The sequence below is a fragment of the Eublepharis macularius genome, chromosome 18 (assembly GCF_028583425.1).
Source record: "Eublepharis macularius isolate TG4126 chromosome 18, MPM_Emac_v1.0, whole genome shotgun sequence".
NCBI classification, from domain to species: Eukaryota; Metazoa; Chordata; class Lepidosauria; order Squamata; family Eublepharidae; genus Eublepharis; species Eublepharis macularius.
The window spans coordinates 17,449,281-17,473,729 of record NC_072807.1 but is presented as its reverse complement, the minus strand read 5'-3'; the positions used below and the strand labels follow the sequence as shown (position 1 = coordinate 17,473,729).

General features: G+C 46.5%; 1 protein-coding gene across 5 annotated transcripts in view; it reads right to left on the bottom strand.

Annotated features, from left to right (window-relative positions):
- Positions 1-24,449, bottom strand: part of CHD2 (chromodomain helicase DNA binding protein 2) — a 78,514-nt gene that overhangs the window by 33,919 nt on the left and 20,146 nt on the right. For 3 of the 5 annotated variants that reach the window (XM_055002113.1, XM_055002114.1, XM_055002115.1), the window contains 11 exons: positions 17,162-17,223; positions 16,022-16,141; positions 14,499-14,657; positions 11,642-11,775; positions 10,005-10,230; positions 9,703-9,803; positions 8,756-8,800; positions 6,913-7,088; positions 4,855-4,979; positions 2,303-2,519; positions 935-1,024 (listed from right to left, as the gene is read on the bottom strand). In XM_055002113.1, coding sequence (XP_054858088.1) covers positions 935-1,024; positions 2,303-2,519; positions 4,855-4,979; positions 6,913-7,088; positions 8,756-8,800; positions 9,703-9,803; positions 10,005-10,230; positions 11,642-11,775; positions 14,499-14,657; positions 16,022-16,141; positions 17,162-17,223 — 1,455 coding nt within the window. The remainder of the gene's footprint in view (positions 1-934; positions 1,025-2,302; positions 2,520-4,854; positions 4,980-6,912; positions 7,089-8,755; positions 8,801-9,702; positions 9,804-10,004; positions 10,231-11,641; positions 11,776-14,498; positions 14,658-16,021; positions 16,142-17,161; positions 17,224-24,449) is intronic. The other 2 variants (XM_055002116.1, XM_055002117.1) reach the window with 2 other exon arrangements.

The window sequence follows — 24,449 nt, the reverse complement described above, 5'->3', positions numbered from 1 at the left end:
TCTGGCAGTTCTCCAAAGAGGTCACATCAGGTGGCCCTGCCCACCCGACTCTCGGCCATTTTGGGCCTGTTTCAGCGTGGACTGGGGCCGAAACAGCCTGGCTCGGGCCTTTGACAGGTGGTGGATCATTCTTCCGCTCAGCAGCCGCCCGATCCTGACCATTTTGTGCCCCTTTTCAGCCATTTTCAGCCCCTTTTTGCCATTTTGGGCCCAGTTTTGGCCCTGAGTGGCCAGGATTGGGTCCAAAACAGCCAGAATAGGTGATGTCAGGGGATGTGACATATGCAAATCAGTTATACTAATGACACACTTCCAGTGATGGCAAGGGGCGTGGCATATGCTAATGAGTTATGCTAATGAGTTCCTCCCGCTCTTTTTCTACGAAATGACCCCTGGATCCAACCATCTGTCCAAGGAGCCTTCCTCCAAAGCTGGGGAGCCAGCATACAAATTAAGTGGCTCTTCTGTTGGAGGAAGAGCCACTTAAGCTGGAGGACAACTCCTCAAGCTGGAGGAAAGCTTCAAGCCTTGCTTAGTGGAACAATAAGGTAGGGAGAGGATCCACCCCTCGGTACTGAAAAGCATTCTAAGGTCTGTGCGCAATTCATACAGGCCAAGGTACACCTTTGCCTTCTTCTGGGCATCCATTTTAGGGGAAGACTGGTATGGGATAGGCAAGCTTGCTTGGATGGAGACTCACTACCGTTACTAATTGAGGGACACCTGCTCAGGGTCCAAAGAGCCCTCAGAATACATCAGCAACCTGTCCAAGGGAAATGAGTACGCTAGTCCCAGGTAATTCAGGCAGGCCATTGGTAAAAAGGCCATTTGCTAAGCCAAGGATGTCAGACGGGAGCCCGATATTCTACACAGATGTGAAATCCTGTCACCGATTCTGGTCGTGAGAGACGATCCTACGCAGCCCACCACATACCTTGTCTTTCAGCAGGATCTCGTACGTCGTGATGAGCACGTTGAACTTTAGCCGTTTGGTCTGGGAGTGGATCCACTCGTACTCACGAATCTGAGGAGAAGGATGAGGGAAACAATTCATACTTTTATTGTGCATACAAGAAGCTGTCACAACAGTATTATGCAAGGATTTACAAGCTGCCTAGGTGGGAACATGACCTAAGACTTTTCCTGGTCAGTCACTGAGTGTCCCTCGCATGCGATGTGGAAATGATACGCAACGATTTATTTATTAGAGGCTTTCTCTACCACCTCTTCAGAGAACCTGCTCGAAGCAGCTTACAGGGGAGAATATCATTAAGAGTTATTAATTAATAAGTTATAAAAAAGCATGAAAAAGAATTATATATATGGTACTGAGGTAGTTAAATTGCTGGAGGGAGAACAAGAATCAAGATCCACCCTGCTACAGATATTTCACTTTTACACAAGTAGAAAAGAGCAAAAGTCCAGTATTGCCTATAAGACTAACAAAATTTGTGGTAGGGCATGAGCTTTCGTGAGTCACAGCTCACGAAGATCAGAAGAAGTGGCCTGTGACTCACGAAAGCTACCATAAATTTTGTTAGTCTTAGAGGTGCTACTGGACTCTTGCTCATTTCTACTGCTACAGACAGACTAGCACGGCTACCATCTTTTACACAAGTGTGAGACTCTGCTCCCTGCAAATTTAAACCTTCATTTTTTAAAGATCAGGAAGGAAGGAGAAAAAGTGAGTTTCAGCCCTTCTGGCTATAAGGCCAAGTATATGGGAAATGGTCTGTAAAACACCAGCAGCCAGAGGGCTGTTCATGGAAGAGTTCTAGAGAGACTTAGGAAAGAGTCCAGTAGCACCTTTAAGACTAATCAACTTTATTGTAGCATAAGCTTTCGAGAGCCACAGCTCTCTTCGTCAGATGCATGCAAGCTTATGCTACAATAAAGCTGGTTAGTCTTAAAGGTGCTACTGGACTCTTTACTATTTTGCAACTACAGACTAACTCCTGTGGATCTATGACCACAGGCAGACTTAAGCAGTCCTCTGACCACCTGGCCTTCCCTACAGAGAAAGGCAATTGGGGGAATGGTGCAAAAATATGCTCCCATGGGAAAAGCTAAAAACGTAAGCATCATTATTTTTTTTTAAACAAACATGTTTACATCAAATGGCTATAACCTGGCCCCTAGTTTTTTCAGAATTTCTCTTCTCCCAGTTCAACAAGCTGACCAGCCGCTTCTCCAGGAAACAAGGGCAGCGACAGGGCCCCCTCCACCCCACCCCAAGAACTGGGCGTTAAGATCCACACTGCGTGGCCAGGTTACCCCGCCTCCTCAGCGCAGGCCTACGCACCGTGTTCCTGCTCATCTGGTCCCCGATATAAACAACCACATTGATCTCGGGGGCCCAGATCTCAAACTCCCTCTGCCACGAGGTCAGGGTCGACAAGGGCACCACAATCACGAAGGGGCCGTACAGCTGGTGCTGGTGGAAGAGGCAGGAGAGGAAGGAGATGGTCTGGATGGTCTTCCCCAAGCCCATTTCGTCAGCCAGGATCACACTGTTGCTCCTGAAAAGGCACACGGACATTAAGAAAAGCCCGCCTGGATCGGACCCAGGGCCCTCTGGCAACCAGCGTCCCAGTTCTTAAAATGCCTAACTGGATGCCTCTGGGAAGCCTCTGGCATTCCACGAGAGGCTGCCACTGGATATGGCCAACAGACACTGAAATACTGAGCTATGAATCTGATTCTTTTTAAAGTCATCTCCCCACCACTTGGGACAGTGAACTGCCTATTAGTTACAGGCTGTGTGCAGATATTATTCCTTTTGGCTGCCCTGAATCTGCTGCCTATTATTTTCACTGGGTGATCCCAGGAACAAAATTTCAGGGAGATCAGCGGGCTGCGTTGGGGCGGGGGAATATTTTCCCCCTGACGGAAACGGAAGTCTGGATCCAACTCTTAATTTCGAGCTTTTTGCTGCCCTTAGCCTTAAAAGCAGGGCTTTTTTTCTGGGGAAAGAGGTGGTGGAACTCAATGGGTTGCCAGCACAGGGGGCAACTCTTGGTGGGAGGTGGTGCCCCTGGTACCACAGGTGCGCACGCAAAGTGTGCACATGCTACTAGGGCCAATGACATCACTTTGGGTCAGCTGGAACAAGGGGGGGGAGTTTTTAAAAGTTTAAATCGCCCTTGGTGAAAATGGTCACATGGCTGGTGGCCCCGCCCCCTGATCTCCAGACAGAGGGGAGTTTAGATTGCCCTCTGCGCTGCTCCAGTGGCACAGAGGGCAATTTAAACTCCCCTCTATCTGGAGATCAGGGGCGGGGCCACCAGCCATGCGGCCATTTTCAAGAGGTTCCGGAACTCCATGCCTCCGCATTCCAGCTGGAAAAAAGCCCTGCTTAAAAGGAACTCAAGCGCTTTCATTTTCTTGGATGAAATTATCATCATTGTATTTTCAAAGGGAGCAACTTTTTAGTTTGTTTCCATCCCATGAGCTTTCGGTGCTCCTTGAAAGCTGCCACGCACCCTTTGCCACGTAACCCAATCACATAGTCTGAGGTGCTTCCCAGGGCCAAGCTACACATGACGAATGACACTTGAACGGCAAGTGGACTGAGTGGAGGGCAAGTGAACAGGGAGAAATACACTTGTATTTTCAGCACAATTACAATCCTTCTAAGTCCACTGAAATCAACACACTCAGGGCCAAGCTACACATGACGAATGACACTTGAACAGCAAGTGTATTTCTCCCTGTTCACTTGCCCTCCACTCAATCCACTTGCCGTTCAAGTGTCATTTGTCATGTGTAGCTTGGCCCTGAGAGCCAAGCTACAAGTGACGAATTACACTTGCATGGCAAATGAACAGACTCAGGGCCAAGCTACACATGACGAATGACACTTGAACAGCAAGTGTATTTCTCCCTGTTCGCTTGCCCTCCACTCAATCCACTTGCTGTTCAAGTGTCATTCGTCATGTGTAGCTTGGCCCCCAGTTTCCATTTTAAAAATGCCTCTGGCTACAAGCTGCAGACATTGGGATCTCCCAACATATCCCAAACTCTACTTTGCTCCCAATCTTTTCCCCCCACCTCCCACTTTTGCAATGTACCAGCCTGAAGAACCTGAATGTTTATGATCACCATTTTGTGGCATTTGGGTTGGTCCCAATAAAAAAGTTATCACACAATTCTTGCTTCTGGATTTGGCACGTGAACTAATCCAGCAATCTACTTTTTAAAAAAAATTTCATTTGCATCACTCCTCCCCGCCCCCACCCTGTGTTTTAAAAATAGACCCAAAAAAAATCAGAGAAAAAAAGATTTAAAGTCAGTTCCAAAAATCCTTGACCACATGAACACAAAGCCCATTCAGACGGGGTGGGGGAGAGAAATATGGCACACAGGCAAAAATGGTCCATCTAATGTAATATTGTTTATTCTTCATAGCAGCAGTTTACGGAGGTCTGAAGCAGGAAAAAGTCTTTCCCATTATATGGAGGTTCTGGGGAATGACTCTGGGACTTCTGACAGGCAAAGAACACGCTCTACCACTCAGCCAGAGAGAACAGAATTGATTTTGATGCAAGGTGGAAGCAACTCTTAAGTGCGTAGAAACAAGGCCCCCAAAGAGGGGCCTGGGGAGTAATGGGGAACGTAGACCAATTATTTCCACCAGCACAGACTAACAGTGAAATCCTAAGCAGAGTTACTCCAGTCTAAGCCCACCGGTTTCAATGGGCTTAGACTGGAGTAACTTTGCTGAGGATTTCACTGCAAGCCCAGTTGGTGTGGTGTTTCCAGGGCACATGAAAAAAAAATCTGTGCTTTGTAAGGAGTTCGTCAGGTCACCACCACCACCACCCATCCCCAGACAGGTTGCCTTTCTTCACCTACTTGCACCACGAGTGAGCCAGCCAGTTGAGCCCTTCTAGCTGGTAATCTCGGAGTTCCAAGTTCTCCCCGCCAATGTATGAAGGCTGCTTCTTCAAGGCAACAAATCGGGGCCTCTGCTTCAGCACCTAGAACAACAAGACCTCTTCACGTTCACTCAGCTGCATGAAGCCACAGGCCTTCCGTGTTGCTTTGGAAGTGGGGGAAGAGAGAGAGAATCCAGTTCCTCCACATGCAACATACTGGCCTGTCTTCTGTATCAACAAGGCGGTTGGATCTGTTCAACAAGCCATTAACACAAGCCTCTTGGGGCAGGGGGAAGGCACCACAGGCTGGAGGAAAGCACCTCCACTAACCGAACAGATCTAGCCTATATGTTTTCAAGGGGAAAACATTCAACTTTGCAACACCCATCTACCCCCAGCGTTCACAGGTGGTATAGTCCAAGAACTAGGGTTGCCAACCTCCAGGTGGTGGTTGGAGATCTCCCAGAACTACAACTTATCTGCAAGCAACAGAGACTAGCTCCCCTGGGAAATGGCTACTTCGGAGACTGAACTCTACGGCATTATTCATTTATTTATCATTTATTTATGCCATTTCTAATCCACCTTTCTCACTGAGACTCAAGGCAGATTACACAGAATGAGATTAGTACAATCAGTACCAAGGACATTTCCATAAACAATGCCATAAGGGAAATAGATATAAATTTACAAAGACATAGCATTAGCAAGAATCCAATACGAAGTAGAAGAAATGCTGAAACAGAACATAATCAATTTTAGGACTAATATCAGACAACATGAAGCGCAAGTAGTACATAGTAGTCCATATTTAAAGCAACAGATAATATGTAAGGCAACATACTGGTGAAGTCTATGGTCCCTAACTCATTAGCGAAGCATTTGAGACCCCCTCCCTACAATACAGCCCTCCTATCTGAGTAAAACGCCTTTTTATATCCCCCTGAGGTCACTCCCCTCTCCAAACCCCGCCTTCTCCAGGCTCCACCCTCCACATCTCCAGGAATTTCCCAACTTGGACCTGGCAACCCTACTAGGAACAGAATTCAGCTTCATCAGCTGTCTGCATGAACTAGGCTAAAGAAGGGCACAGAACATGATGAAACGCTCTGATATCGTCTAGCCTGCCAGTTAAGATCTGTCTCCCAAGCCTAGCTCTCCGAGCCCACCCATCAGAAGTAAGGAAGGTGGCAACCAGAGACAGGGCTTTTTCAATACTGGCATTTCATTTATGGAATGTCTTTCCCCCTGCGGCTCGCCTGGTGTCTTTCTTGGAGGCATCAAGCCAAAATGTCTCAGCTCATCTAGGTTTTTAAATAAGAGGTTGATTTTTAAACACAATTTTATTCTGTGTAAACTATTATTTTAAGCTGTTAGTAGACTGTTTTTATGGTCTATGTTTTTATGTTAATGCGGATTTTGATCAATATCTTTTCATGTGTCATTTTTATGTTTAGTTTTTATGCTGTAAGCAGCCTCCAGCAGGTTCCTGAGGAGGAGGAATAAAAAAAAAATCTAAATAAATATACCTCAAATGCAAAAAAATTAATGACAAGTCCAGGTGGATTTCTAGGCAAGGCAGTGGTTGTTTAGTTTTTTTAAAAAAAATATATTTGAACAAGTATTTATATCAACTCCTATCGTCAATACAGAACATTAATTGCAAACGACTCCCACAACAGTCTCAAAGAATGTAGCCTTCAAAAACTTGTTACATGAATTATGATGGGAGACAGTAAGCAATGTTCCCAACGTAAATCTGTCTGCTGCAGAACAAAGCAAGAAATTTGGTCTTTTTCTAATTTAGAGCTAAAGCTGGATGACCAAGCTGCATACAAATCCTTGTGTTCTGTGACTGAAACTGCAATTTGGTCTTAGGGCAAATGGATTGGTGTGACAGGAACTATGATTTGCCCCTTTGGCACAACAACCCCAACCCAAATCAAAGGGAAGAGGATTTTAATGGCCAATTGCATGTGCAGAGTGTCAATCACGGCATTCCAGTATCCCAAAACAAGCACAGAAGTAGACGAACCTTGCAGTCCCGGGTGGGCATGGTTTTGGAGTTGTTCCTACTGTTGAAGCTGTCGATGCAGTGCTGGAATTTCTTGCTGATCAGGGCCTCATCCTCCCAGCTACAATCGGCGTATGGAAGCCCCATCCACTTGCAAAGATATTCTGGTTCATTGGAGGAGGATTTGCGGCTGTGAGCTGCAAATGGGGAAAGGGAGGGGGATAGGTGGTCGAAATGTTAAAAGCCTAGCTTGCTGTTTTCCAGGTGCTCACAAGAGATGCGACATTCAAGGAACATTGCGCCAAAGGTGTCAAGGGTTGCATCTGTATTTCACTGGATGTTGCACTGTTATTTCATGACAATCCTCTGCAATTGGATTTTCCTCTATGGACAAGGCAAACCAGTAGTGAATAACAGCCACAGCACAACAATAGTGCAATAGTCAATTGTCAAGCTACAACAGCCATTCACAACTGGACTGTCCCGTCCACCCAGGAAAATCCAGTTGCAAAGGATTACTGTTGTGCAATAAAAGCACAATATCCAACAATCTGTGGATATTGTGCCACTAGGTCATTGGCTTTCTCCCTGGCAACCTCCAGGAAAAAGATCTCTGGAAAAATGACTAACAGTGCAATTCTAAGCAGTGTTACTCCAGTCTACGCCCACTGATATCAATGGGCGTAGACTGAAGTAACTCTGTTTAGGATTGCTCTGTACAACTTCTACTTGTTCACCTTGATAGGGCTGACTTAGACAGATTTTTTTCTAACTCATCAAATATAGTATTTTTTTCAGTGTTCAAAGCCCATCATTGTCAAGCACTGCTGGCCTCGAACCAGAAGCTCTGAGACTCACCTGGAACACTGAAGCAGTTGTTTAGAGCAGGGAGCTAGAGCAGGGCTGGTTTGGGTGGGGGACACTGCCCACATGCCCTTTCCCTGACGGTGCCAGTTGGTGAGTGCAGTTAGGAGTGCCACCGTCATGGCCACCAGGAATGCTGATGCTTTCTGCACCACCACATGCCCTTCTCCAGTAGCGCTAAATGGTGTACGTAGCTTGGACCAGAGGTGACAACTCACAAGTAGGCAATGGAAAAGTGTGAATGGAGGCATCAAAAGAGTGAGTGAATGGAGTCAGCAACAATGGACCCCACTAGAAGCCATGGGCCCTAGCAGCTGCCCCACCTTGCCACACGTCAATGCCAGTCTTGCAGGAGAGGACCACAACAGTCCAAAAGCCTCCTGGGAAATCAGGTGATGCAGAAAGGCCAATGGGCTGCAAGTGAGGGGGATAAAAGACCAGCTGGCCTGGTTTCCTTCAGTCTCAGCAACTTGTCACTGGGAGACGGTCCGTCTTGGCTTTGCTCCCTCAAGCTGCCCACCCATCTCTAGACTGTGAAGGCTGCCTCCTCATCTTGAGCACCCAGGGTGAAAACAGACCCACATTCTAAAGCTGGAGGAAGGGGCACAGAGACATTTTCCTCCATTCCATTCTTTTCAGGGCAGGGACTGCGTGTTCAAAACATCTCCCGCCTCACTCAGAAAGTGTATTCACTCTTCACTCTGTTATCCATTCAACAACCCTGCAAGGTAGGCTGGTAAAATTATCATGTTGCAGGTGGACAGCTGAGTGACAACAGTTTGCAAGAGGCCACCTAGTTTGTAATGGTGAGGCGCTTCAAATTAGGGTCTTTCCAGGTCACGCGCTCAACAGTGTCACCCTAAGCAAAATATTGTCTTTGATGTACTTAGAAGGGTGTAACTCTGCTACGGACTGCACTGCTAGCCGCAACACCTGCTCTCTCCAGATGTGGTATCACCACGGCTTCTGGGAAGTTGATCAGAATAAAAAGCCACCTTACCTGGAAATTCAGAACCGGCTGTGGACAATTTGCTCGTCTTCACAGCTAAGTGCCAATGGCGGGCGGGGGGGAGAAAAACCCAAATGAAGTATTTTATTATTTATTTTATTTTACAAAATTTATATCCCGCCTTTCTGCTCCACTAATACAAGCAAACAGCTGCATCAAGACAGGAACCGACCAACCGAGGTTTAATGAGGGAAGATTTGAGGCTGAGGGCAAGGGATAAACAAAATCCCCGCCTAGCCTCGACCAGAGCCAGGGCCTTTTCGGTCCTGGCTCCAACCTGGTGGAACTCTCTGTCGGATGAGACCAGGGCCTGGCAGGATTTGTTATCCTTTCGTCGGGCCTGTAAGACAGAGATGTTCCACCAGGCGTATGGTTAAGGTGGGGCTCCACTTGCCAAATAGAGGAGCCGAGATCCCTCCCAATTAGAGGAACCCACCGTCTAGCTTCTTTAAAACTTTTAAATGGTAGTTAGGTAGTGAACCCTGTTACTGAGTGCTGCTATCTATTTTTATACTATACTGTTTTATATTGTTTTTAAGCTGTTTTAATATCATTTATATTGTAATGCTTTTATTAAATTGTAATCCACCCTGAGCCTGCTTGTGCGGGGAGGGCGGAATTTAAATCGAAAATATAAATAAATAAAATCAACATGCTGCCTTATTAGCAGTTAATTAACAATACAATCCTATGCAGTTACTCCAATCTAACCCCGCTGATTTCAATGGGCTTAGATTGGAGTAACTACGCACAGAATTGCAGTGTTAATATAAACAGCTTTGCCTAGGATAGGAGCCTTTTTAAAGATACTACTTAAACTTAGCTAACAAACAGTGTTAGAAAGGAAGGCCGTTTTAATGTTTTACGTCCCGTCCCCAATGTCAGCCCCAGCCCAGAATCAAAAACCAAAGATGCCCTCCGCTTCCCCCTGCGCTCACCGATCACTCTTTCCACTATCTGGTACTGCTTGTTCAACTCGGCCGCCAGTTCTTGCTGGCAGTTATAGTATTCCACATCCTCGGGGGTCACCTTCGCCAACCTGTGCAGGAAAGAGGCAGGTAAGTGCGCAGGCAGAAGCTAGGGCGTACCCTGTCTATCGTATGTCGTGAATTTAAAAACTAATGGGAGAATTGGTTCTGCAATCCTCCCTGGCAGGTAACTGCATGATACTAGAGCAGGCGTGCCTAGCTGGAGCTCACTCAGCTGCGCTAACACATCCCCACCAGGTTCAGAAACATACCACTGCCTGATCTCCTCCTCTTTCTTTTTGAAGTTCTCCAGTTTCTTCAGGCCTTTGACTTTTTGTTGCTGGAGGGAGTCCTCACTCTCCCACGTGCTGTGGATGTATGACCAGCCCTTCCACTTGATCAGGAACTGCGTCTCCCCTTCCTCTTTCTCAGGTTCAAAGTCAGCACAGGGGTCGCCGCTAGCTTCCATTGCATAGACGGTGGTGGAAGCCCCAGTGGCTGTCAGAGGGGGAGGTGAAAAATTTGATTTTATTTATTTTACAAAATGTATATCCCATCTTTCTGCCCTCACAAGGGCCAACAAGGCAGCTAGTAAATGAAAGCACACACAATAGAAATCAAATTTTAAAACCACTAAATCCACCCAAGAAAACGATCATCAAGACAATTAAAACCAGAGCTAAAATGCATACAGAGCAAAACAACTACTAAAAACACTGGGCAGGAAGGAGGGAATGCCAAACAAAACAGAAAAGTCTTCGCCCACTGGGAAAAGATGGGAAGGGGACAGATAAATCTCCCTGGGGAGAGAGTTATAAAGTTTTGGTGCCGCTACTGAGAAAGCCCTCTGCTAGGCTGCCACCCATCTAATCTCAGAAGGTGGGGGCACCTGAAGCAGGGCCTCTGAAGATGATCGCAGTGGTCAGGTAGGTTTGTAAGTTAGTATCATGACTCAGTAACATTCAACCAAGAATAGCAGCAAGCGCCAGCTCTCTTAGCCAAGTTGTGTTTCTGAAGCACAAGTGTCCCTGCACGAAGTACTTGGACATTTTCCAAACTGGAACAGTGCCCAAGGTCTGTGTGGTGTGAAGGTTAATGCAGCCATGGTAGTTCTGTAGATCTCACTGAAAACCTTACTGACACTTCTGCAGCACAGTCTCCAAGGGTCCTCTTATGAAATAGTAGGCTCCCTGCCACCAAATTTTGCATTCACTGGTAGGGCCACAGCTCAGCCATGGGGCACGTACTCTGAATGCAGAAGGTCCGAGGCTCAATCCCCAGCCCCTCCAATCAAAAGCATCTATGTCAGCAGTGCTGACAACGGCCTTGGCCAGAGTCCTTCGGAAATCCTGCAACCCAAAGCAAAGCACCGGACAGACCAATGTGCTGACTCCTTGTGGTCAGCTTCCAGTTTTTATCAACATCACATTTTGGAATACTCCCCAATGCTTAAAAACTCCCTGCAAATAGAAAACCAGCACAGCAAGCAACAAGAGGGAGTAGAACTTTCCTCCTTGCTGCTCTAGCTTTCTACTTGCAGGATAGTTTTTATGCGAAGCAACACCCAAACCTGGAACCCACCCCCCACAGTCCGAATGGTGCAATCCATTCAAGCTGCTGTAGCACAGTGGTTAAGTGGTTTGGCTGCGAATCAGCACTCTACTGGTTCAAATCCCACTACTGCCATGAGCTCAGTAGGTGGCCTTGGGGAAGCCATTCCTCTCAGCCCCTGCTCCCCAGCCATATTGTGGGGATAACAACAACATTAGTTTGTTCACCCCTCTGAGTGAGGAACTAATCTGTCTAGAAGAGCAGTATATAAGCGCAGTTATTATTATTATTAAGTCACCTCAACATCCTACTTCTTCATCTTCCTGCATGCAGAAATCCAGCAAAAGGCTGTCCTTACCTCCCTTCCTGCCCACTCTCCCGTCCAACACTTTCTCAATTGTCTCGCTGTTATCCTGCTGCTCCTCAGCCCCTTCACCAGTCATTTCGATCAAGTCGTCCGAGTCGGTCTCAAAGTCGTCATCCTCCTTGTAGCTGGGCAGGAATAAAAAGAGACAGTGTAAAGCTCTTTCCTTCTGTCTAAATACCAAGCAAAGGAAAAGACTAGACCCGCAAAATGCTCAAAGGGGAAACCAAGCCCATCCATGCTTTCATAAAGGAATCCTGGGATATCTGTCACCTTTATCAGGAATCATAACAACAACTTATTCTTAAAGGTTTAGATAGCATTTAAGAACGTGGGGAGACCACAGCTAAGAAGGAATTAAAGTAGTGAATGAAACCAGTGGTGGTTTCTTGCCTTTGGAAAGCCTTCCTCCTTGAAAGTTGCCTGGTGTCTAGCCTACTCTCCATTCAGTACTAGGCCAAAATTCTTCTTTGTACCCAGGCTTTCAAGTAAGGGGTTCCATCTTTTTTTTGTTTAATTTCAGGTGGGCAGCCATGTTGGTCTGCAGTAAAAAAGCAAGATTTGATTCCAGTAGTACCTTAATGACTAATCAGATTTTCAGGATATAAACTTCTGAGAGTCAAAGCTAACAAAGGGAGCTTTGACTCTCAAAAGCTTACACCTTGGAAATCTTGTTAGTCTTTTAGATGCTATGAGACTCAAATCTAGCTCATCTTTTTTCAATTGTATTATAGTAGGCTCCTAGCCTACAAACTGCGCCATTTTAAGCCCTTTTATAATCTGATTTACTCTCTTATACCCTTTCTTGCTTTTATGTGTTCTTATTGATATCACCGGGTTTTTTGTTTTGTTTTGTTTTACATTGAGCTGTCTCAAACAAGTCTGGTAAAGGGGCATATAAGTTTTCTAAATAAATAATGAATGACTGGATGGATGGATTTTGCATGCCCGAAGTACTAGAGCTCCATTTCCAAAACATTCAGCTCTAAACGGTCTTGGAGAACTACTATAAATCACTTAAAAAATTCAAGTTCTCAGTCCAGGCCATCCAAGGCAAAAATTCTCTTCTTCCTCGTGAATTATTCTGCAGTTTTACATATTTTTTTTCTGATGTTGCTCGTTATGACACGGGTCTGAATCCCCCACCCATCCAGTCGCTAAAATCTGGTTCAGAACTCTCCCGCTTCAGAGATTCAGCAAAATTGCTCACAACCACTCACACACATTTTTCACTAGAAACCTTCCTCACTCTAGCTCTTTTCTCGCTCTATTTTTAAAATGAAAGCAGATGTTCTCTAGAATTCTGAACTTTGCACTCTGGCAGAATCACAGCGCATACACAGCCCAAACAATAAAAACAGCTTTGTACATATGCAGCATTCCGAACTAGAGTTGCCAGCTCAAGGCTGGGAAATTCCTGGAGATTTGTCGGATAGAGCATGGAGAGGGTAGAAGCTAAAATGACAAGACTAAAGTTATCGTACTTTGGTCACATCATGAAAAGACAAGATTCTCTGGAAAAGTTAACAATGATAGGAAAAGTGGAAGGCGGCAGGAAAAGAGGAAGACCTAAAACAAGGTGGCTTGACTCAATAAAAGAAGCCACGTCCTCCAGTTTGCAGGATCTGAGTAGGTCTGTTAGAGAGAGAACGTTTTGGAGGTCTTTCATTCATAGGGTCGCCATAGGTCAGAAACGACTTGATGGCACATAACACACACACACACACACACACACACACACACACACACACACACACACACAGTGACCTCAACAAGGTATGATGCCACAGCCTCCAAAGCATCCATTTTCTCCAAAGTAACTGATCTCTGTTGTCTAGAGATCAGTTGTCATTCCAGGAGATCTCCAGCCATCACCTAGAGATTTGCAATCCTATTCAGAGCCCTTCACATGTATCTTAGATACTCTTGCTGGACACAGGGATTTTGGTTATGTAGTTAACTAGTACTCATTGAGGCATATGTAGCACTTTGAGTTTCTTTAAAGTTTACTCAGCCTGACCTCCTTATACCATTCAAAGGAAAAAAATGTGTTTGAGCATTATATAATCTTGCTCGCCATAACAATTCCTTTGAGGATTAATTATACATATTCTTCAAACACTACTGCCTCTGGTTTTGTAAGTCGTTCATTTGAATTATTTTGTTTGATGTCATAAGTTAAGTTTTCACAGCTTGCTGTTCTGACCTATACTCTCTTTTGCATACATCACTTGGAGGTCAGCAAGCCTGTTCAGAGCCGTTCACAAGTGTTTTCTTTCCAGAAATCCTTACAACGTAGGCTTGTACTATCCCCGTATTGTAATTGGGGGAGTGCGAGTAGAGGCCGAGAGAGACAGGGAAACCTTTCCAAAGTCTGCCTCTGGGTCCAAATGCTTAATGCAGAAAAGCGGTCACTCTTACTGAACAGTAGAAAACAAGAACAGCATAGGGGAAAGCGAGTTCATTTCCAAATAAGTAAGTCAAACTTACATGCTCTAATCTGGTTAAAGTGTCAGACTAGGACTTAGGAGACCTGGGCTCGAATCCCCACTGAGCCATGAAGAGCACTTGCTGTCCTTAAAGCAGACTCTGTCTCTCAGCCCACAACCCACCTCACAGGGTTGTTGTAAGGATAAGAACAGAGGAAGGGAAAACCACTTACATGGCTGTGGGCTCCTCAGAGAACAGACGGCATGAAAAAGTACTGAAAATGTGTAAAATGTGCCAGGTAGCCATCTCGAGCAGGTGTTCAGAGAGGCGGCACATATATTTTCTAGATAAATAAAATGACAGCTCTGTATGAAACCTGGAAAGGCCACCTGCCTGACACGGGTCTTGTGCCCAACAATACCTGACGTTCTTGGCTGCTCGACGTCGTGTCTGTCTTTTGGGGGTCTCGTCGTCTTCATCATCATCTTCATCCTCTGATGACTCCGTTTTCCTCCTCCTCTTCCCACGCTGGGGCTTGTGGGCCTTCTTCACAACTGGCTTGCCCAGTGCTCTAAAACAACTAAAAGGTATTATACAAGGGATAAGGGGATACAGAAGGCTTCCTCTGCACCCCTCGTTTACAGAGCCAGGAAAAGGTGCCGGAGAATCACAAATACTACTCTTGCAACGCAAAACTTAGCCACTTTCTACACCAGGAACAGACAACCCATATAGCTACAGGGAGGCATTCAGAGATGCCAATTTATTTATTTGTCAATTAAAAAGCCTCTTCTTGCATCTCCAACCAACACACAAATTTAGCCAGGGAGGCTTTTCTATTACTTTATTTCCATGCCAGGAAAAGCATTTTCTTTGCAGGAACCATCAGGCTTGTAAATCAGACTGATGTCAACCCAAAGATGGCTGTATATGGTGGAAAGAGTGGGCCTCTCGATCGGTACCCTTCTAACACAAACTACTGACCAGGCAAAGCTCACAATTAAACAAAGAATTTGTGATATAGAACGCCAACATGACCTAATGAGGGCCCCTGGATTTAGGGCTCCTGAGGTGACTAAATTTAGTATGAATACGGCCCAATACCTCAAGCGCCTAGATTTTCCCTCCCATAGGAGGACTTTTACGTTGGCCAGATGTAGTGTAATGCCTTCAATGATCTTGGAAGGGAGATATAAAAGGATTTCATATTCTGCGAGGATCTGTCCCTGTCCCCTAGCTGAGGTGGAAACCATGGGACATGTTATTTTTTGTGCTGTCCCCTCTATAAAAAAATTCGAGTCCGGACGATTCTTCCAATTATAAATAGAGCTGATACAGTGATGGACAGTGCATGTTTAGATAATCAATTAAAAGGCGAATCTTTAGTCATTACTAAGGCAACAGCTAAATTTTGTGCGACGGTGATCAAATTATGCAACAAACACCAGCCAGGCGTATCCGGGCTTTAATTCAGACCACTCTAGGAGCTTACTATATGGTGGCTGTTTAAGATCTCTGCTTTCCAATTTAAAGTGTTTATGCAGGGCTATATTTATGACAACCGTTATATTATATGAAGTATGCTAATTATATTTGATAATATTTATATTGGTATTATTTTAACTGAAGTTTTAACTTGTATAATATTTACCGATAAGGGAATGTCTTATTTTACTAGTCTAAAGCTGGTTGCGGACCGAAATAAATTCAATTCATTCAACCAGAAGCAAGAAAGGGGCAGTGGCTCAGAGAGAGAGCCTCTGCTTAGCATGCAGGAGGTCACAGGTTCAAAACCTGGCCTCTCCAGTTAAAAGATCAGGACGTAGGTGCTGTGAAAGATCTCGCCCTGAGAGCCTGAAGGTGCTGCTAGTCTGAATAGGCAAGACTGACCTTGATAGAGGCACCTTTAGAAGTGTTAAGAGAACAACTCTAAGCCCTTCTCACCTCCTCAAGACAGGCCGCCGGGCTTTCACTTTCTTCTGCTCCGGCTCGCTTTCCGCACTCGTTCCTTGATCCTGCTCGTCCTCGTCATCGTCTCCGGAGCCCTCCTGCTTCCATTTCTCTCTAAAGCAAAGAAGAAAAACGGTGCAAGGGGTGTCAGCGCAAGATTCACACTTGGCATTTCCATCATAACACAAATAGTATTTTATTAATACGGCCACAAATAATTTAAAACGGTGCACGTGAATTTAAGTATACATTTCAAAATTTAAGAGATTAAAAAATTGGACATATTTTATTTTTACAGATTAAATGAATAATGTTAAAAATCTGTTAACACTTCATGGTATTTTCTTGCAAATTTTACAGGCAGCTGCAAAAAACCTAGAACAGGGAACTGTGAACTGTGACTGGCACCTAAAAGGAGCCAAATCTTCAGCAGGTGGATTACACCTTGACCTGAAGAAGGTCACAGCAGCACAGCCATCACTTAAAGATCTCTTTTTCGGACAACGGAAAGGTAGCAAGAGAACCAGATGCATGGGAGTTTGGATGTGGCCAATGCTGCAAAGAGGAGGGCAAAAACTCTCGGGTCTTTGCTCTCTGCCTTTGAAGGAGTTAGCTCATCAGATCCAGGACCAGCCCAAACTACAGAAGTTTTTTTTCTTTATTTAAATTATATTTGTTCTTTTGTACCTTTATTGAATTTTCCCCACTACTGCTTGGAGGGGGGGGGGTCCTTTACAGAGAAAAATGGGGAACAAATATTAAAGTAAATAATGTTTTGTAGTGGTCAGAGGGTTAGACCAGGATCAGAGAGATTCAGGTTCGAATCCCCACTCTGCCATGATAGCTTGTTTCATGACCTTAAGCCAGTCACATGATCTCAGCATAACCTACCTCCCTGTGTTGTTGCGAGGATAAAACAGAAGGCAGCAGACCGATTTAAGCTAATTTGTTCTCCAGCGGGGAGAAAGGTAGGGTGGGGTATAAGTGAAGTAAACAAGGAGCTTCGAGCTGGGAGTCGCATTTGATGTGGCACATTTCAGGTGTTCATAGCTAACAGGAGTCTGCCTAAAAAGTAACACACGTTTTCTCTGAAATACCACACAGAGCTCAAAACATTCCCCAAGGCAGACTTACGTTTTTTTCGTTTGCTTTTGGCCTCTTCTTTTGGGGCTCTCACTCTCAGACTCGCTATTTGCCTTGAATTAAAGAGAGAGCGACAATCAAAGAGACTGGCTGCAGGCGGCTGGCCTCTCCGCTCACTGCAGCGAAACCCACAATTGCTCCTGCTTGAATCAGGAAAGCCACGTGGATGAAACGCCAGAGGTGTGCTCACCTTCGCCATGCCAAGACTGACCATCGATTCAGCAGCTTAAAATGCCGGCTTCTGACAACAAAAGTAAAGTGTGACGTGCAAGGGTGGTTCCAAAATGGTTGGGGTTTCTAATGGATACCCCCATATTAAGAAAACAGCAATCCAAGACACCCCCCCCCAACAGTGGCAAGGTGGTTTAGCCAATAAACAGGCTTAGCAATAGCACAGGGACTTATACATTGCACGCAATCAGGGAAAAACGTACACAAATGTCCACTTGTCAGTTCCTCACTGGAAACTCAGAACTACAAGAGACGAATTACACAAGGATGCTCACATGAAGGATGTCGCAATGTTAGCCAGGAAGCTGAGTTTTAAAAGAAATCGGAAGGCTCTGTCAATTTCCCCTGTCTACAGAGACAGGGAGATGGCTGCTCAGAGGGGTTGTTAATTTCCTCTTCACCTCCTAGAAGGGGAGGTGAAACTGACAGAGACCTTGGGAGGCAAAGAGGAAATTAACAAACCCTCTGAGGAGCCATCTTTGCTGGCTCTGTAGAGAGGGGAAATTGACAAAGCCTTCCGATCTGTGTTTTAAAACTCAGCTTCCCGGCTAACACTGCAACTCCCTTCATGTGTGCGTCCTCGTGTAATCCGTCTCTTGTAGCTTAGCTTTCAATTCTCAGGTGTGAACAAGTGAATTACGTCTCCCCCCTCCCCACACTGGGCGCCTCTCAATGTGGCAAACAGAGCTTCCACAGGGCTGTTTCTGTTCAGGAAAATGGCATGGCGGGGAGAGATTACAACTGACATGGCATGCTGCAGTCCCAATTCAATCTGGGCCCCCCACGCACACACCTGGGAACTGGGCAACTTGTAAGGGCATGGCTGCCCGATGGTTCTTGTGACAGACCCGGACTCAAACCCAATAGTGTGTATCACTTTGTTAGGCCCTCTGAGGAAAGAAGATCTGGGGCGAAAGGGAACGAGAGTTGTGTAACCCCACAAGTTTAGAAAAAAGGTTTTTCTTGCTGAAGGGCAGAAAAATCATCAGGTGCCCCATTAACCTTCATAGGGGTTTTTTTCTGGGAAAAGAGGTGGTGGAACCCAGTGGGTTGACAGCACATGGGGCAACTCCTGGCAGGAAGTGGTACCCCTGGTATCACATGTGTGCGTGCACTCCCGGGACCACACAATGATGTCACTTCCAGGAAGTGAAATCATTGTGTAGCAACCCCCTGGAAGCGCTCCCACAAAGTGGGGGGGAGCGACTTAAACTCCCCTCTTGCTCCAGCTGACTGGCGCCAATCAGGAGCGAGTGGGGGGGGGTTAAAGTTTAAATCGCCCTCCCGCTGCTCCCCCCTCCCTTGCTGGAGCAAGGAGCTTCCTTCACCGGCTGCAAGAGGGGCGAGGGGATTCCCTTGTCCCTCTAGCATCGGACAAAGTGGGCTTTTTTTCAGGGAACTGATCTGGAGATCAGGGGGCGGGGCCACCGGCCATGTGACCATTTTCAAGAGGTGCCGGAACTCCGTTCCACCGCGTTCCGGCTGAAGAAAAGCCCTGCCACAGACCACCAATTCAAGGTCCAAGACTGAAAAAGCTACTTGAGACTTATGCCAAAGGCTTACGGACCACTGTCATCCCCGGGGGCAGCTGATCTCCTGGTCACTCTCAGGGCATGTCAGACAAATCATTTTCGACACTCCCCTGGGTCTCCAAAGCAGTTCGAAGGGGAAAAGGCAAACAGTGCAGAGGGAAGAGTTTTTAGTAACTGTATAACCACAAAGCTTTTTGCAACAGCTTCATCAACGGGATCTCCCAAATTCCTTTTCGCATCAGTCCTGTGTACACACTCACACTTTAGCAGACCATTTGCCTTTTTTTCTTCATTTTGCCTTGGTGTGCCGCCCCCCCTTCTTTGCCACACAGGGGCAACGCTGCAGATTGCTCTTTGGCAAGAGACACCCAAACACCAACCCTTTGCACTACTTCCTACTAGCTCAGCAAACACAGAGTTATGGGTCTCTGGATTCGGGCAGGAGAGCAGCCATCTGCACGTTTCCTTTCTTTGACAGAGAGAGAAAAGTGGGTAAAAAACCGACACACACACACATAGGGGAAGACCAGGCATAATCCATCAGAGATCCTCCTCTGCAGGCCCTGCTGAAATGAAGCTTTTTTCCCCTCTCTCAAGGGAGAGAACGGCTAGTATAGTTCAGGACATAGGTGATAAGCAGAAGTCGCTGCTACTTGGGGCTGTAGGAAAAAGGAGGAGGCTGATAAAGAATGGACAGCATCACGAAGAAGAGCGAAAGCAAATGCAAGAATCTAGACACGGTCAGAAAATGTCAAATGAAAACCGGGTCGGAAGGAATATCTAGGTGAATGGGAAGTAGGGGGAGTTCTCAGGTGTTGCCCGATGCATCCTTCTCTTTCCCTTTATATATTATAGCATGCTTTTCACTGCACACATGAAGAAGTTCCCAATTTCTAGCATAAAGATGTTTTGGCAGAATCCACCCTCTGCACAAACTATCCTGGTTCACCACACCCGTAGGCAGCTGCATAAACATGCACACGCACAACACACTGCACACACAAGGTTGTTATCTTCAGGGGTGACGCCCCCTCCCCGAAAGAGCAGCCGTAGTGTCCCACCCGCGGCCACCACTCTGCATGAAGCCTCAGCGCTGGGCTGGCAAAACGTGCCGCACCTTTGAACACATTCGGCCACAGCTTTCATCTCGCAATTCCTGTGCTGTCTGCTGGACCTCCTGGGGTGCGAAATGCTCAGCAGCTGGGCAAACGCGACATGGGTCACACAGCCCATCTTGGCCCATCTGCCCAGTTTCCCTTGCCCATTCCGAAGTGCACGTCGGCACCTCTCTGGAAGGAGCAGAGACAGGAGGAAGATGGTAGTGAAGCGTGGGCATTAAGGCCGCTGGGAAAAGTCCCCTCCTAACAGAACCACACCAGCCCTGCGTGGGGTTACATTTGTCTCACATGGGCAGCTGCACACAAAGCTGTTGCTTTGTGGGAGGTAGGCAGCTGGGAACTCTGCCTCCCTCCAACAAGTGACAGGGCCAGGGACAGGCTCGGGGAAGGGGCCCTTTTCCAGGGCCATTTGGGCCTCCTGGACCACTCCGAGGATGCAAACTTGCCAAGCTTCTCTCTAGCCTTCCTAGCTCTCCAGGGGAGGGCCTTTGTCATGGAGTTTTGTCAGGCCATTAACTGCCAAGCAGCCAGTGTGACGTAGCGGGTAATGGCAGGCTCAGATGTAGGAGATGTGGGTTAAAAATCCCAATCTGACATAAAAGCTTGCTGAGTGACCTTGGGCGAGTCCTCATTTCCCAGCCTAACCTGCTTCACAGGCCGCCGGGAGGAAGCTAAAATGGAGGAGGGCAGAACAACCCCGCCCCCTGGGAGGAAGGGCCAGATAAAAATGGTCTAGGTAGCTGGCACAGTTGTATACTCAAAGAGTTCTGGTTTAAAACCTGGTGCGTTTTTAAAGGGAGCTCAAAATCCTCCCTCTGCCATTTGCCACCCACGTTTTCCATCCATTTATACACAAGGCCAGATCAGATGATACAGGAGTCCCCCAAAATGGCCTGGGGATGCCTTTTGAAGCAGTGAGCTCCCACCAGGGCTGGCATGATGTAGAGGGTCAAGGCATCGGACTGACTGGGTTCAAATCCCTCGCTCGACCACGGAAGCCCACCAAGTGATGAAGGACCCCTCACAATCTCTTAACCAGTTTGGTGTAGTGGTTAAGAGCGCGGGACTCTAATCTGGAGAGCCGGGTTTGATTCCCCACTCCTCCGCTTGAAGCCAGCTGGGTGACCTTGGGTCAGTCACAGCTTCTAGGAGCTCTCTCAGCCCCGCCCACCTCACAGAGTGTTTATTGTTGTGGGGATAATAATGATATACTTTGTAAACCGCTCTGAGTGGGCATTAAGTTGTCCTGAAGGGCAGTATATAAATCGAATGTTATTATTATACTATTATTATCAGCCTATCCTACCTTTGCAAGGTTGTTGTGAGGATTAAGCGGAGAGAGGAAAGCTGCTACTCTCCTCTTGCCGTTTTTCTGACCCAAAATGGCATAAGAAGTTAAGGGAAGTTAAAAATTTAAGAATAACACTCCCCCAATGCCATTTTAGTTGGAAAAATGGCATACAGAGAAAGCACAAGTCCTACCTCGACCAATGGTCCTGACCATTACATGGTGACCTAGTAAAGTTTTATAGCAGGGTGGATATTTGAACCCAGGTCTCCAACATCCTAGTCTCTTAAGCACTACATAGCACACTGCCTCTTTGGCAAGTGGAGCCGGACGAAATTCCCAGCCTGCCTCTGGCTCCATCACCCGACAGAGGGAGAGAGGAAGAGTTCCCAACTCACTGCTACAAAAGAGCAGGACATGCCCAGGTCCACCGCATCGTCTAGCTCAGCCCTCAGGGACCGTTCTACTGTTCTGATGTGGGCAGAACCACCTACATTTTTAAGAACTTGGTTTAAAAAGAAAAACGTAGCAAAGCAAGTGGTTTTTTAAAAAATTGCTAGGTTAAGGCAAAACATTTGCCTCCACCAAAAATATGCCTCTGTGAGTCTCTCTACACAATACATCTGACACGTGAAGGACACTTGTCAGGAGAGGCAATGTTAGGTGGGAAGGTTAGTTTAAAAAGACAGAGTCTGCACCAGGGCAAAGGCTTTGCTATACACTGGAGCTGTGTGAAATGCCCAAAGGGAAACTTCAGCCCATTATAACCTCTTCAGGTCCAAGCCCGACTCTGGAAAGCACAACCATTCCTCACTGCACTCTGGTTGTGATCCCACACAGTTTTAGGCTGCAGAGGTGAAACTGACAGAGCCTTCTGGGAGGCGAAGTTGAAATGGACAAATCCTATGAGGAGCGATCTCTGCTGGCTCTTTTTTTTTTTAAACTACCCTTCCCGGCTAACATTGCATCTCCCTATACCTGACGAACATATGCCCACCCGCCTCATATAATGAGACTCTAAGTCACAGAATTCTATTGCAGTAGAAAAGAGCAAGAGTCCAGTAGCACCTGTGAGACTAACACAATTTGTGGTGGGGTAGGAGCTTTAGTGAGTCACAGGTCACTTCTTCAGAATTCTATTGGTTATTAAAAAAAACAATTCACATCTATGGTCAAGCATAAAATTGAAGAGAAACACAGCCAAAAGCAGGCATGTGCAGGAATGAATCAAAAAGGGGGACTCACAGAAGCTTCTGGGTTCAATTGCTGGCCTTGTCCCATTAAAAGGACCTCAGCAGTAGCAGAAAAGACTCCTGCTGCCTGACCCCCTGGAGAACCATCGCCAGTCAGAGCAGATGATATCAAGTTAAATGGGCCAGTGACCCAACTCAGTAGAAGGCAGGCAGTTTCACATATTCAATAAAATTTTACACCTACTTCCTTAAAGGTAAAGGTAAAGGTAGTCCCACGTGCAACCACCGAGTCATTACTGACCCATGGGGGGACGTCACATCACGATGTCTTCTTGGCAGACACTTACCCCCAGGAAACTGGGTACTCTTTTTACCAACCTCAGAAGGATGGAGAATTTCTGCAGATGAAGGGCTGTGCGATTTTCACCAATTCCCCCATTCCCGTTACAGACCTCTGACACCCCCTCATATGGTTCCCAGGTGTTCCTGTCAACCAGCAGCAGCATTCAGGGGGAGGCATGCAGCAGGATTGGGGAGACAAAAAAGTCACAGTCTATAGACGGAAATATCCTTCCATCCATAGAAACCCTGCTTCCGTTCCAAGCCCCTTAATCTGCGTATTTTACTGTTTGAAACAAAGTCTAGGAAGAATTCCGTGAGCAAGTCATGCTGCCCTTTGGGGGAGTTGCTCTGGTGTTGCCCTGACACATCTACACAGATGTGGAGCCGTATAACACCACTTTCATTTATACTACTTCTCTGTTTTTTTCTAAAGGCATCTGATTGTCTACTGTGGGAAACAAACTGCTGGAAATCGACCTTGAGACTGATCCATCCAAGCTCTTCTGGTGTCACCAACAGTCACAGCTTCTCCCAGACCCATCCAACAGATTCTAGTTTGGAAAGGATGCTGAGAAATGTCCAAGAGATCCCCAGCTTCCCACACAGAATAACCACACAAGGTACACCCATTCCCTCCTGCACTTCTGATGCTGGTGGCCGGACCAAGCCAAGCTTCTGGCTTGGACCCAGCTGATGGTCCCAGGAGGGGATGCCTGTCTCCTCCCCTGCTGCTGACGAATGGGCTGAGCTGATTCTCTCCTGCCAAGTGCTGCTGTGGCACCCCGAGGATTCCCATTTTTCTAGCTCATTGCCGTAACTCTCTCTTATGGGCAGAGAAAACAAACCTGGTCCAAATCTGACCAGTAGATGAGATTCAAAAGTTACATCACTGTCGATATGAATGGAGAGGCAGTAGCCAGCACAGCAGATAACGGCCAAGGTGGCTTGGTGATTTGGATGTCGGGAGATTCAGGTTCAAACTCCCACTCTGCCATGGAATCTTGCAGGGTGGCCTTGGGCCTGTCACACAATCACAGCCTAACCAACACTACAGGGTTCTTGTGAGGATAAAATGGAAGAGAGAATAATGATGCAAGCTGCTTTGGGTCCCCAATGGAGAGAAACATGAAGTAAATAAATAAGCATAAAGTGCTGGGGAAAGGATGTGGAAATAGGATGTCAGTTTACTGAGGTGGATGAAAGAGTGTCTGTCAATGCTTAGCTGCCCGATCACCAACAACATATGGATCTTAGACACTGGCCACTGGTTCTGCAGAAGTTTAGCATGGGGTCCGCACTCTCGTTGAACATGTGGGTACTTTTAGAATTTTGAGATCAAGGAATGAGTACCACCACAAAAGAGCTTGGGTCAATCAAAAAATGACTGCCATGGAGTACTGGGGCTAATCGCAAACTGTTGGGAAGTTGTAACCCAAACATCCCCCTACTATGAAAGCAGTTGTTTCTGGGTTTTGTTCCAATGAGGTGAAGGAAATCCCAGATTCGCTCTTTGTTTTATGGAACAGATTATTTGGGGAAGAAGCAAATGGACACGAGAATCACTATTTTAGGAGG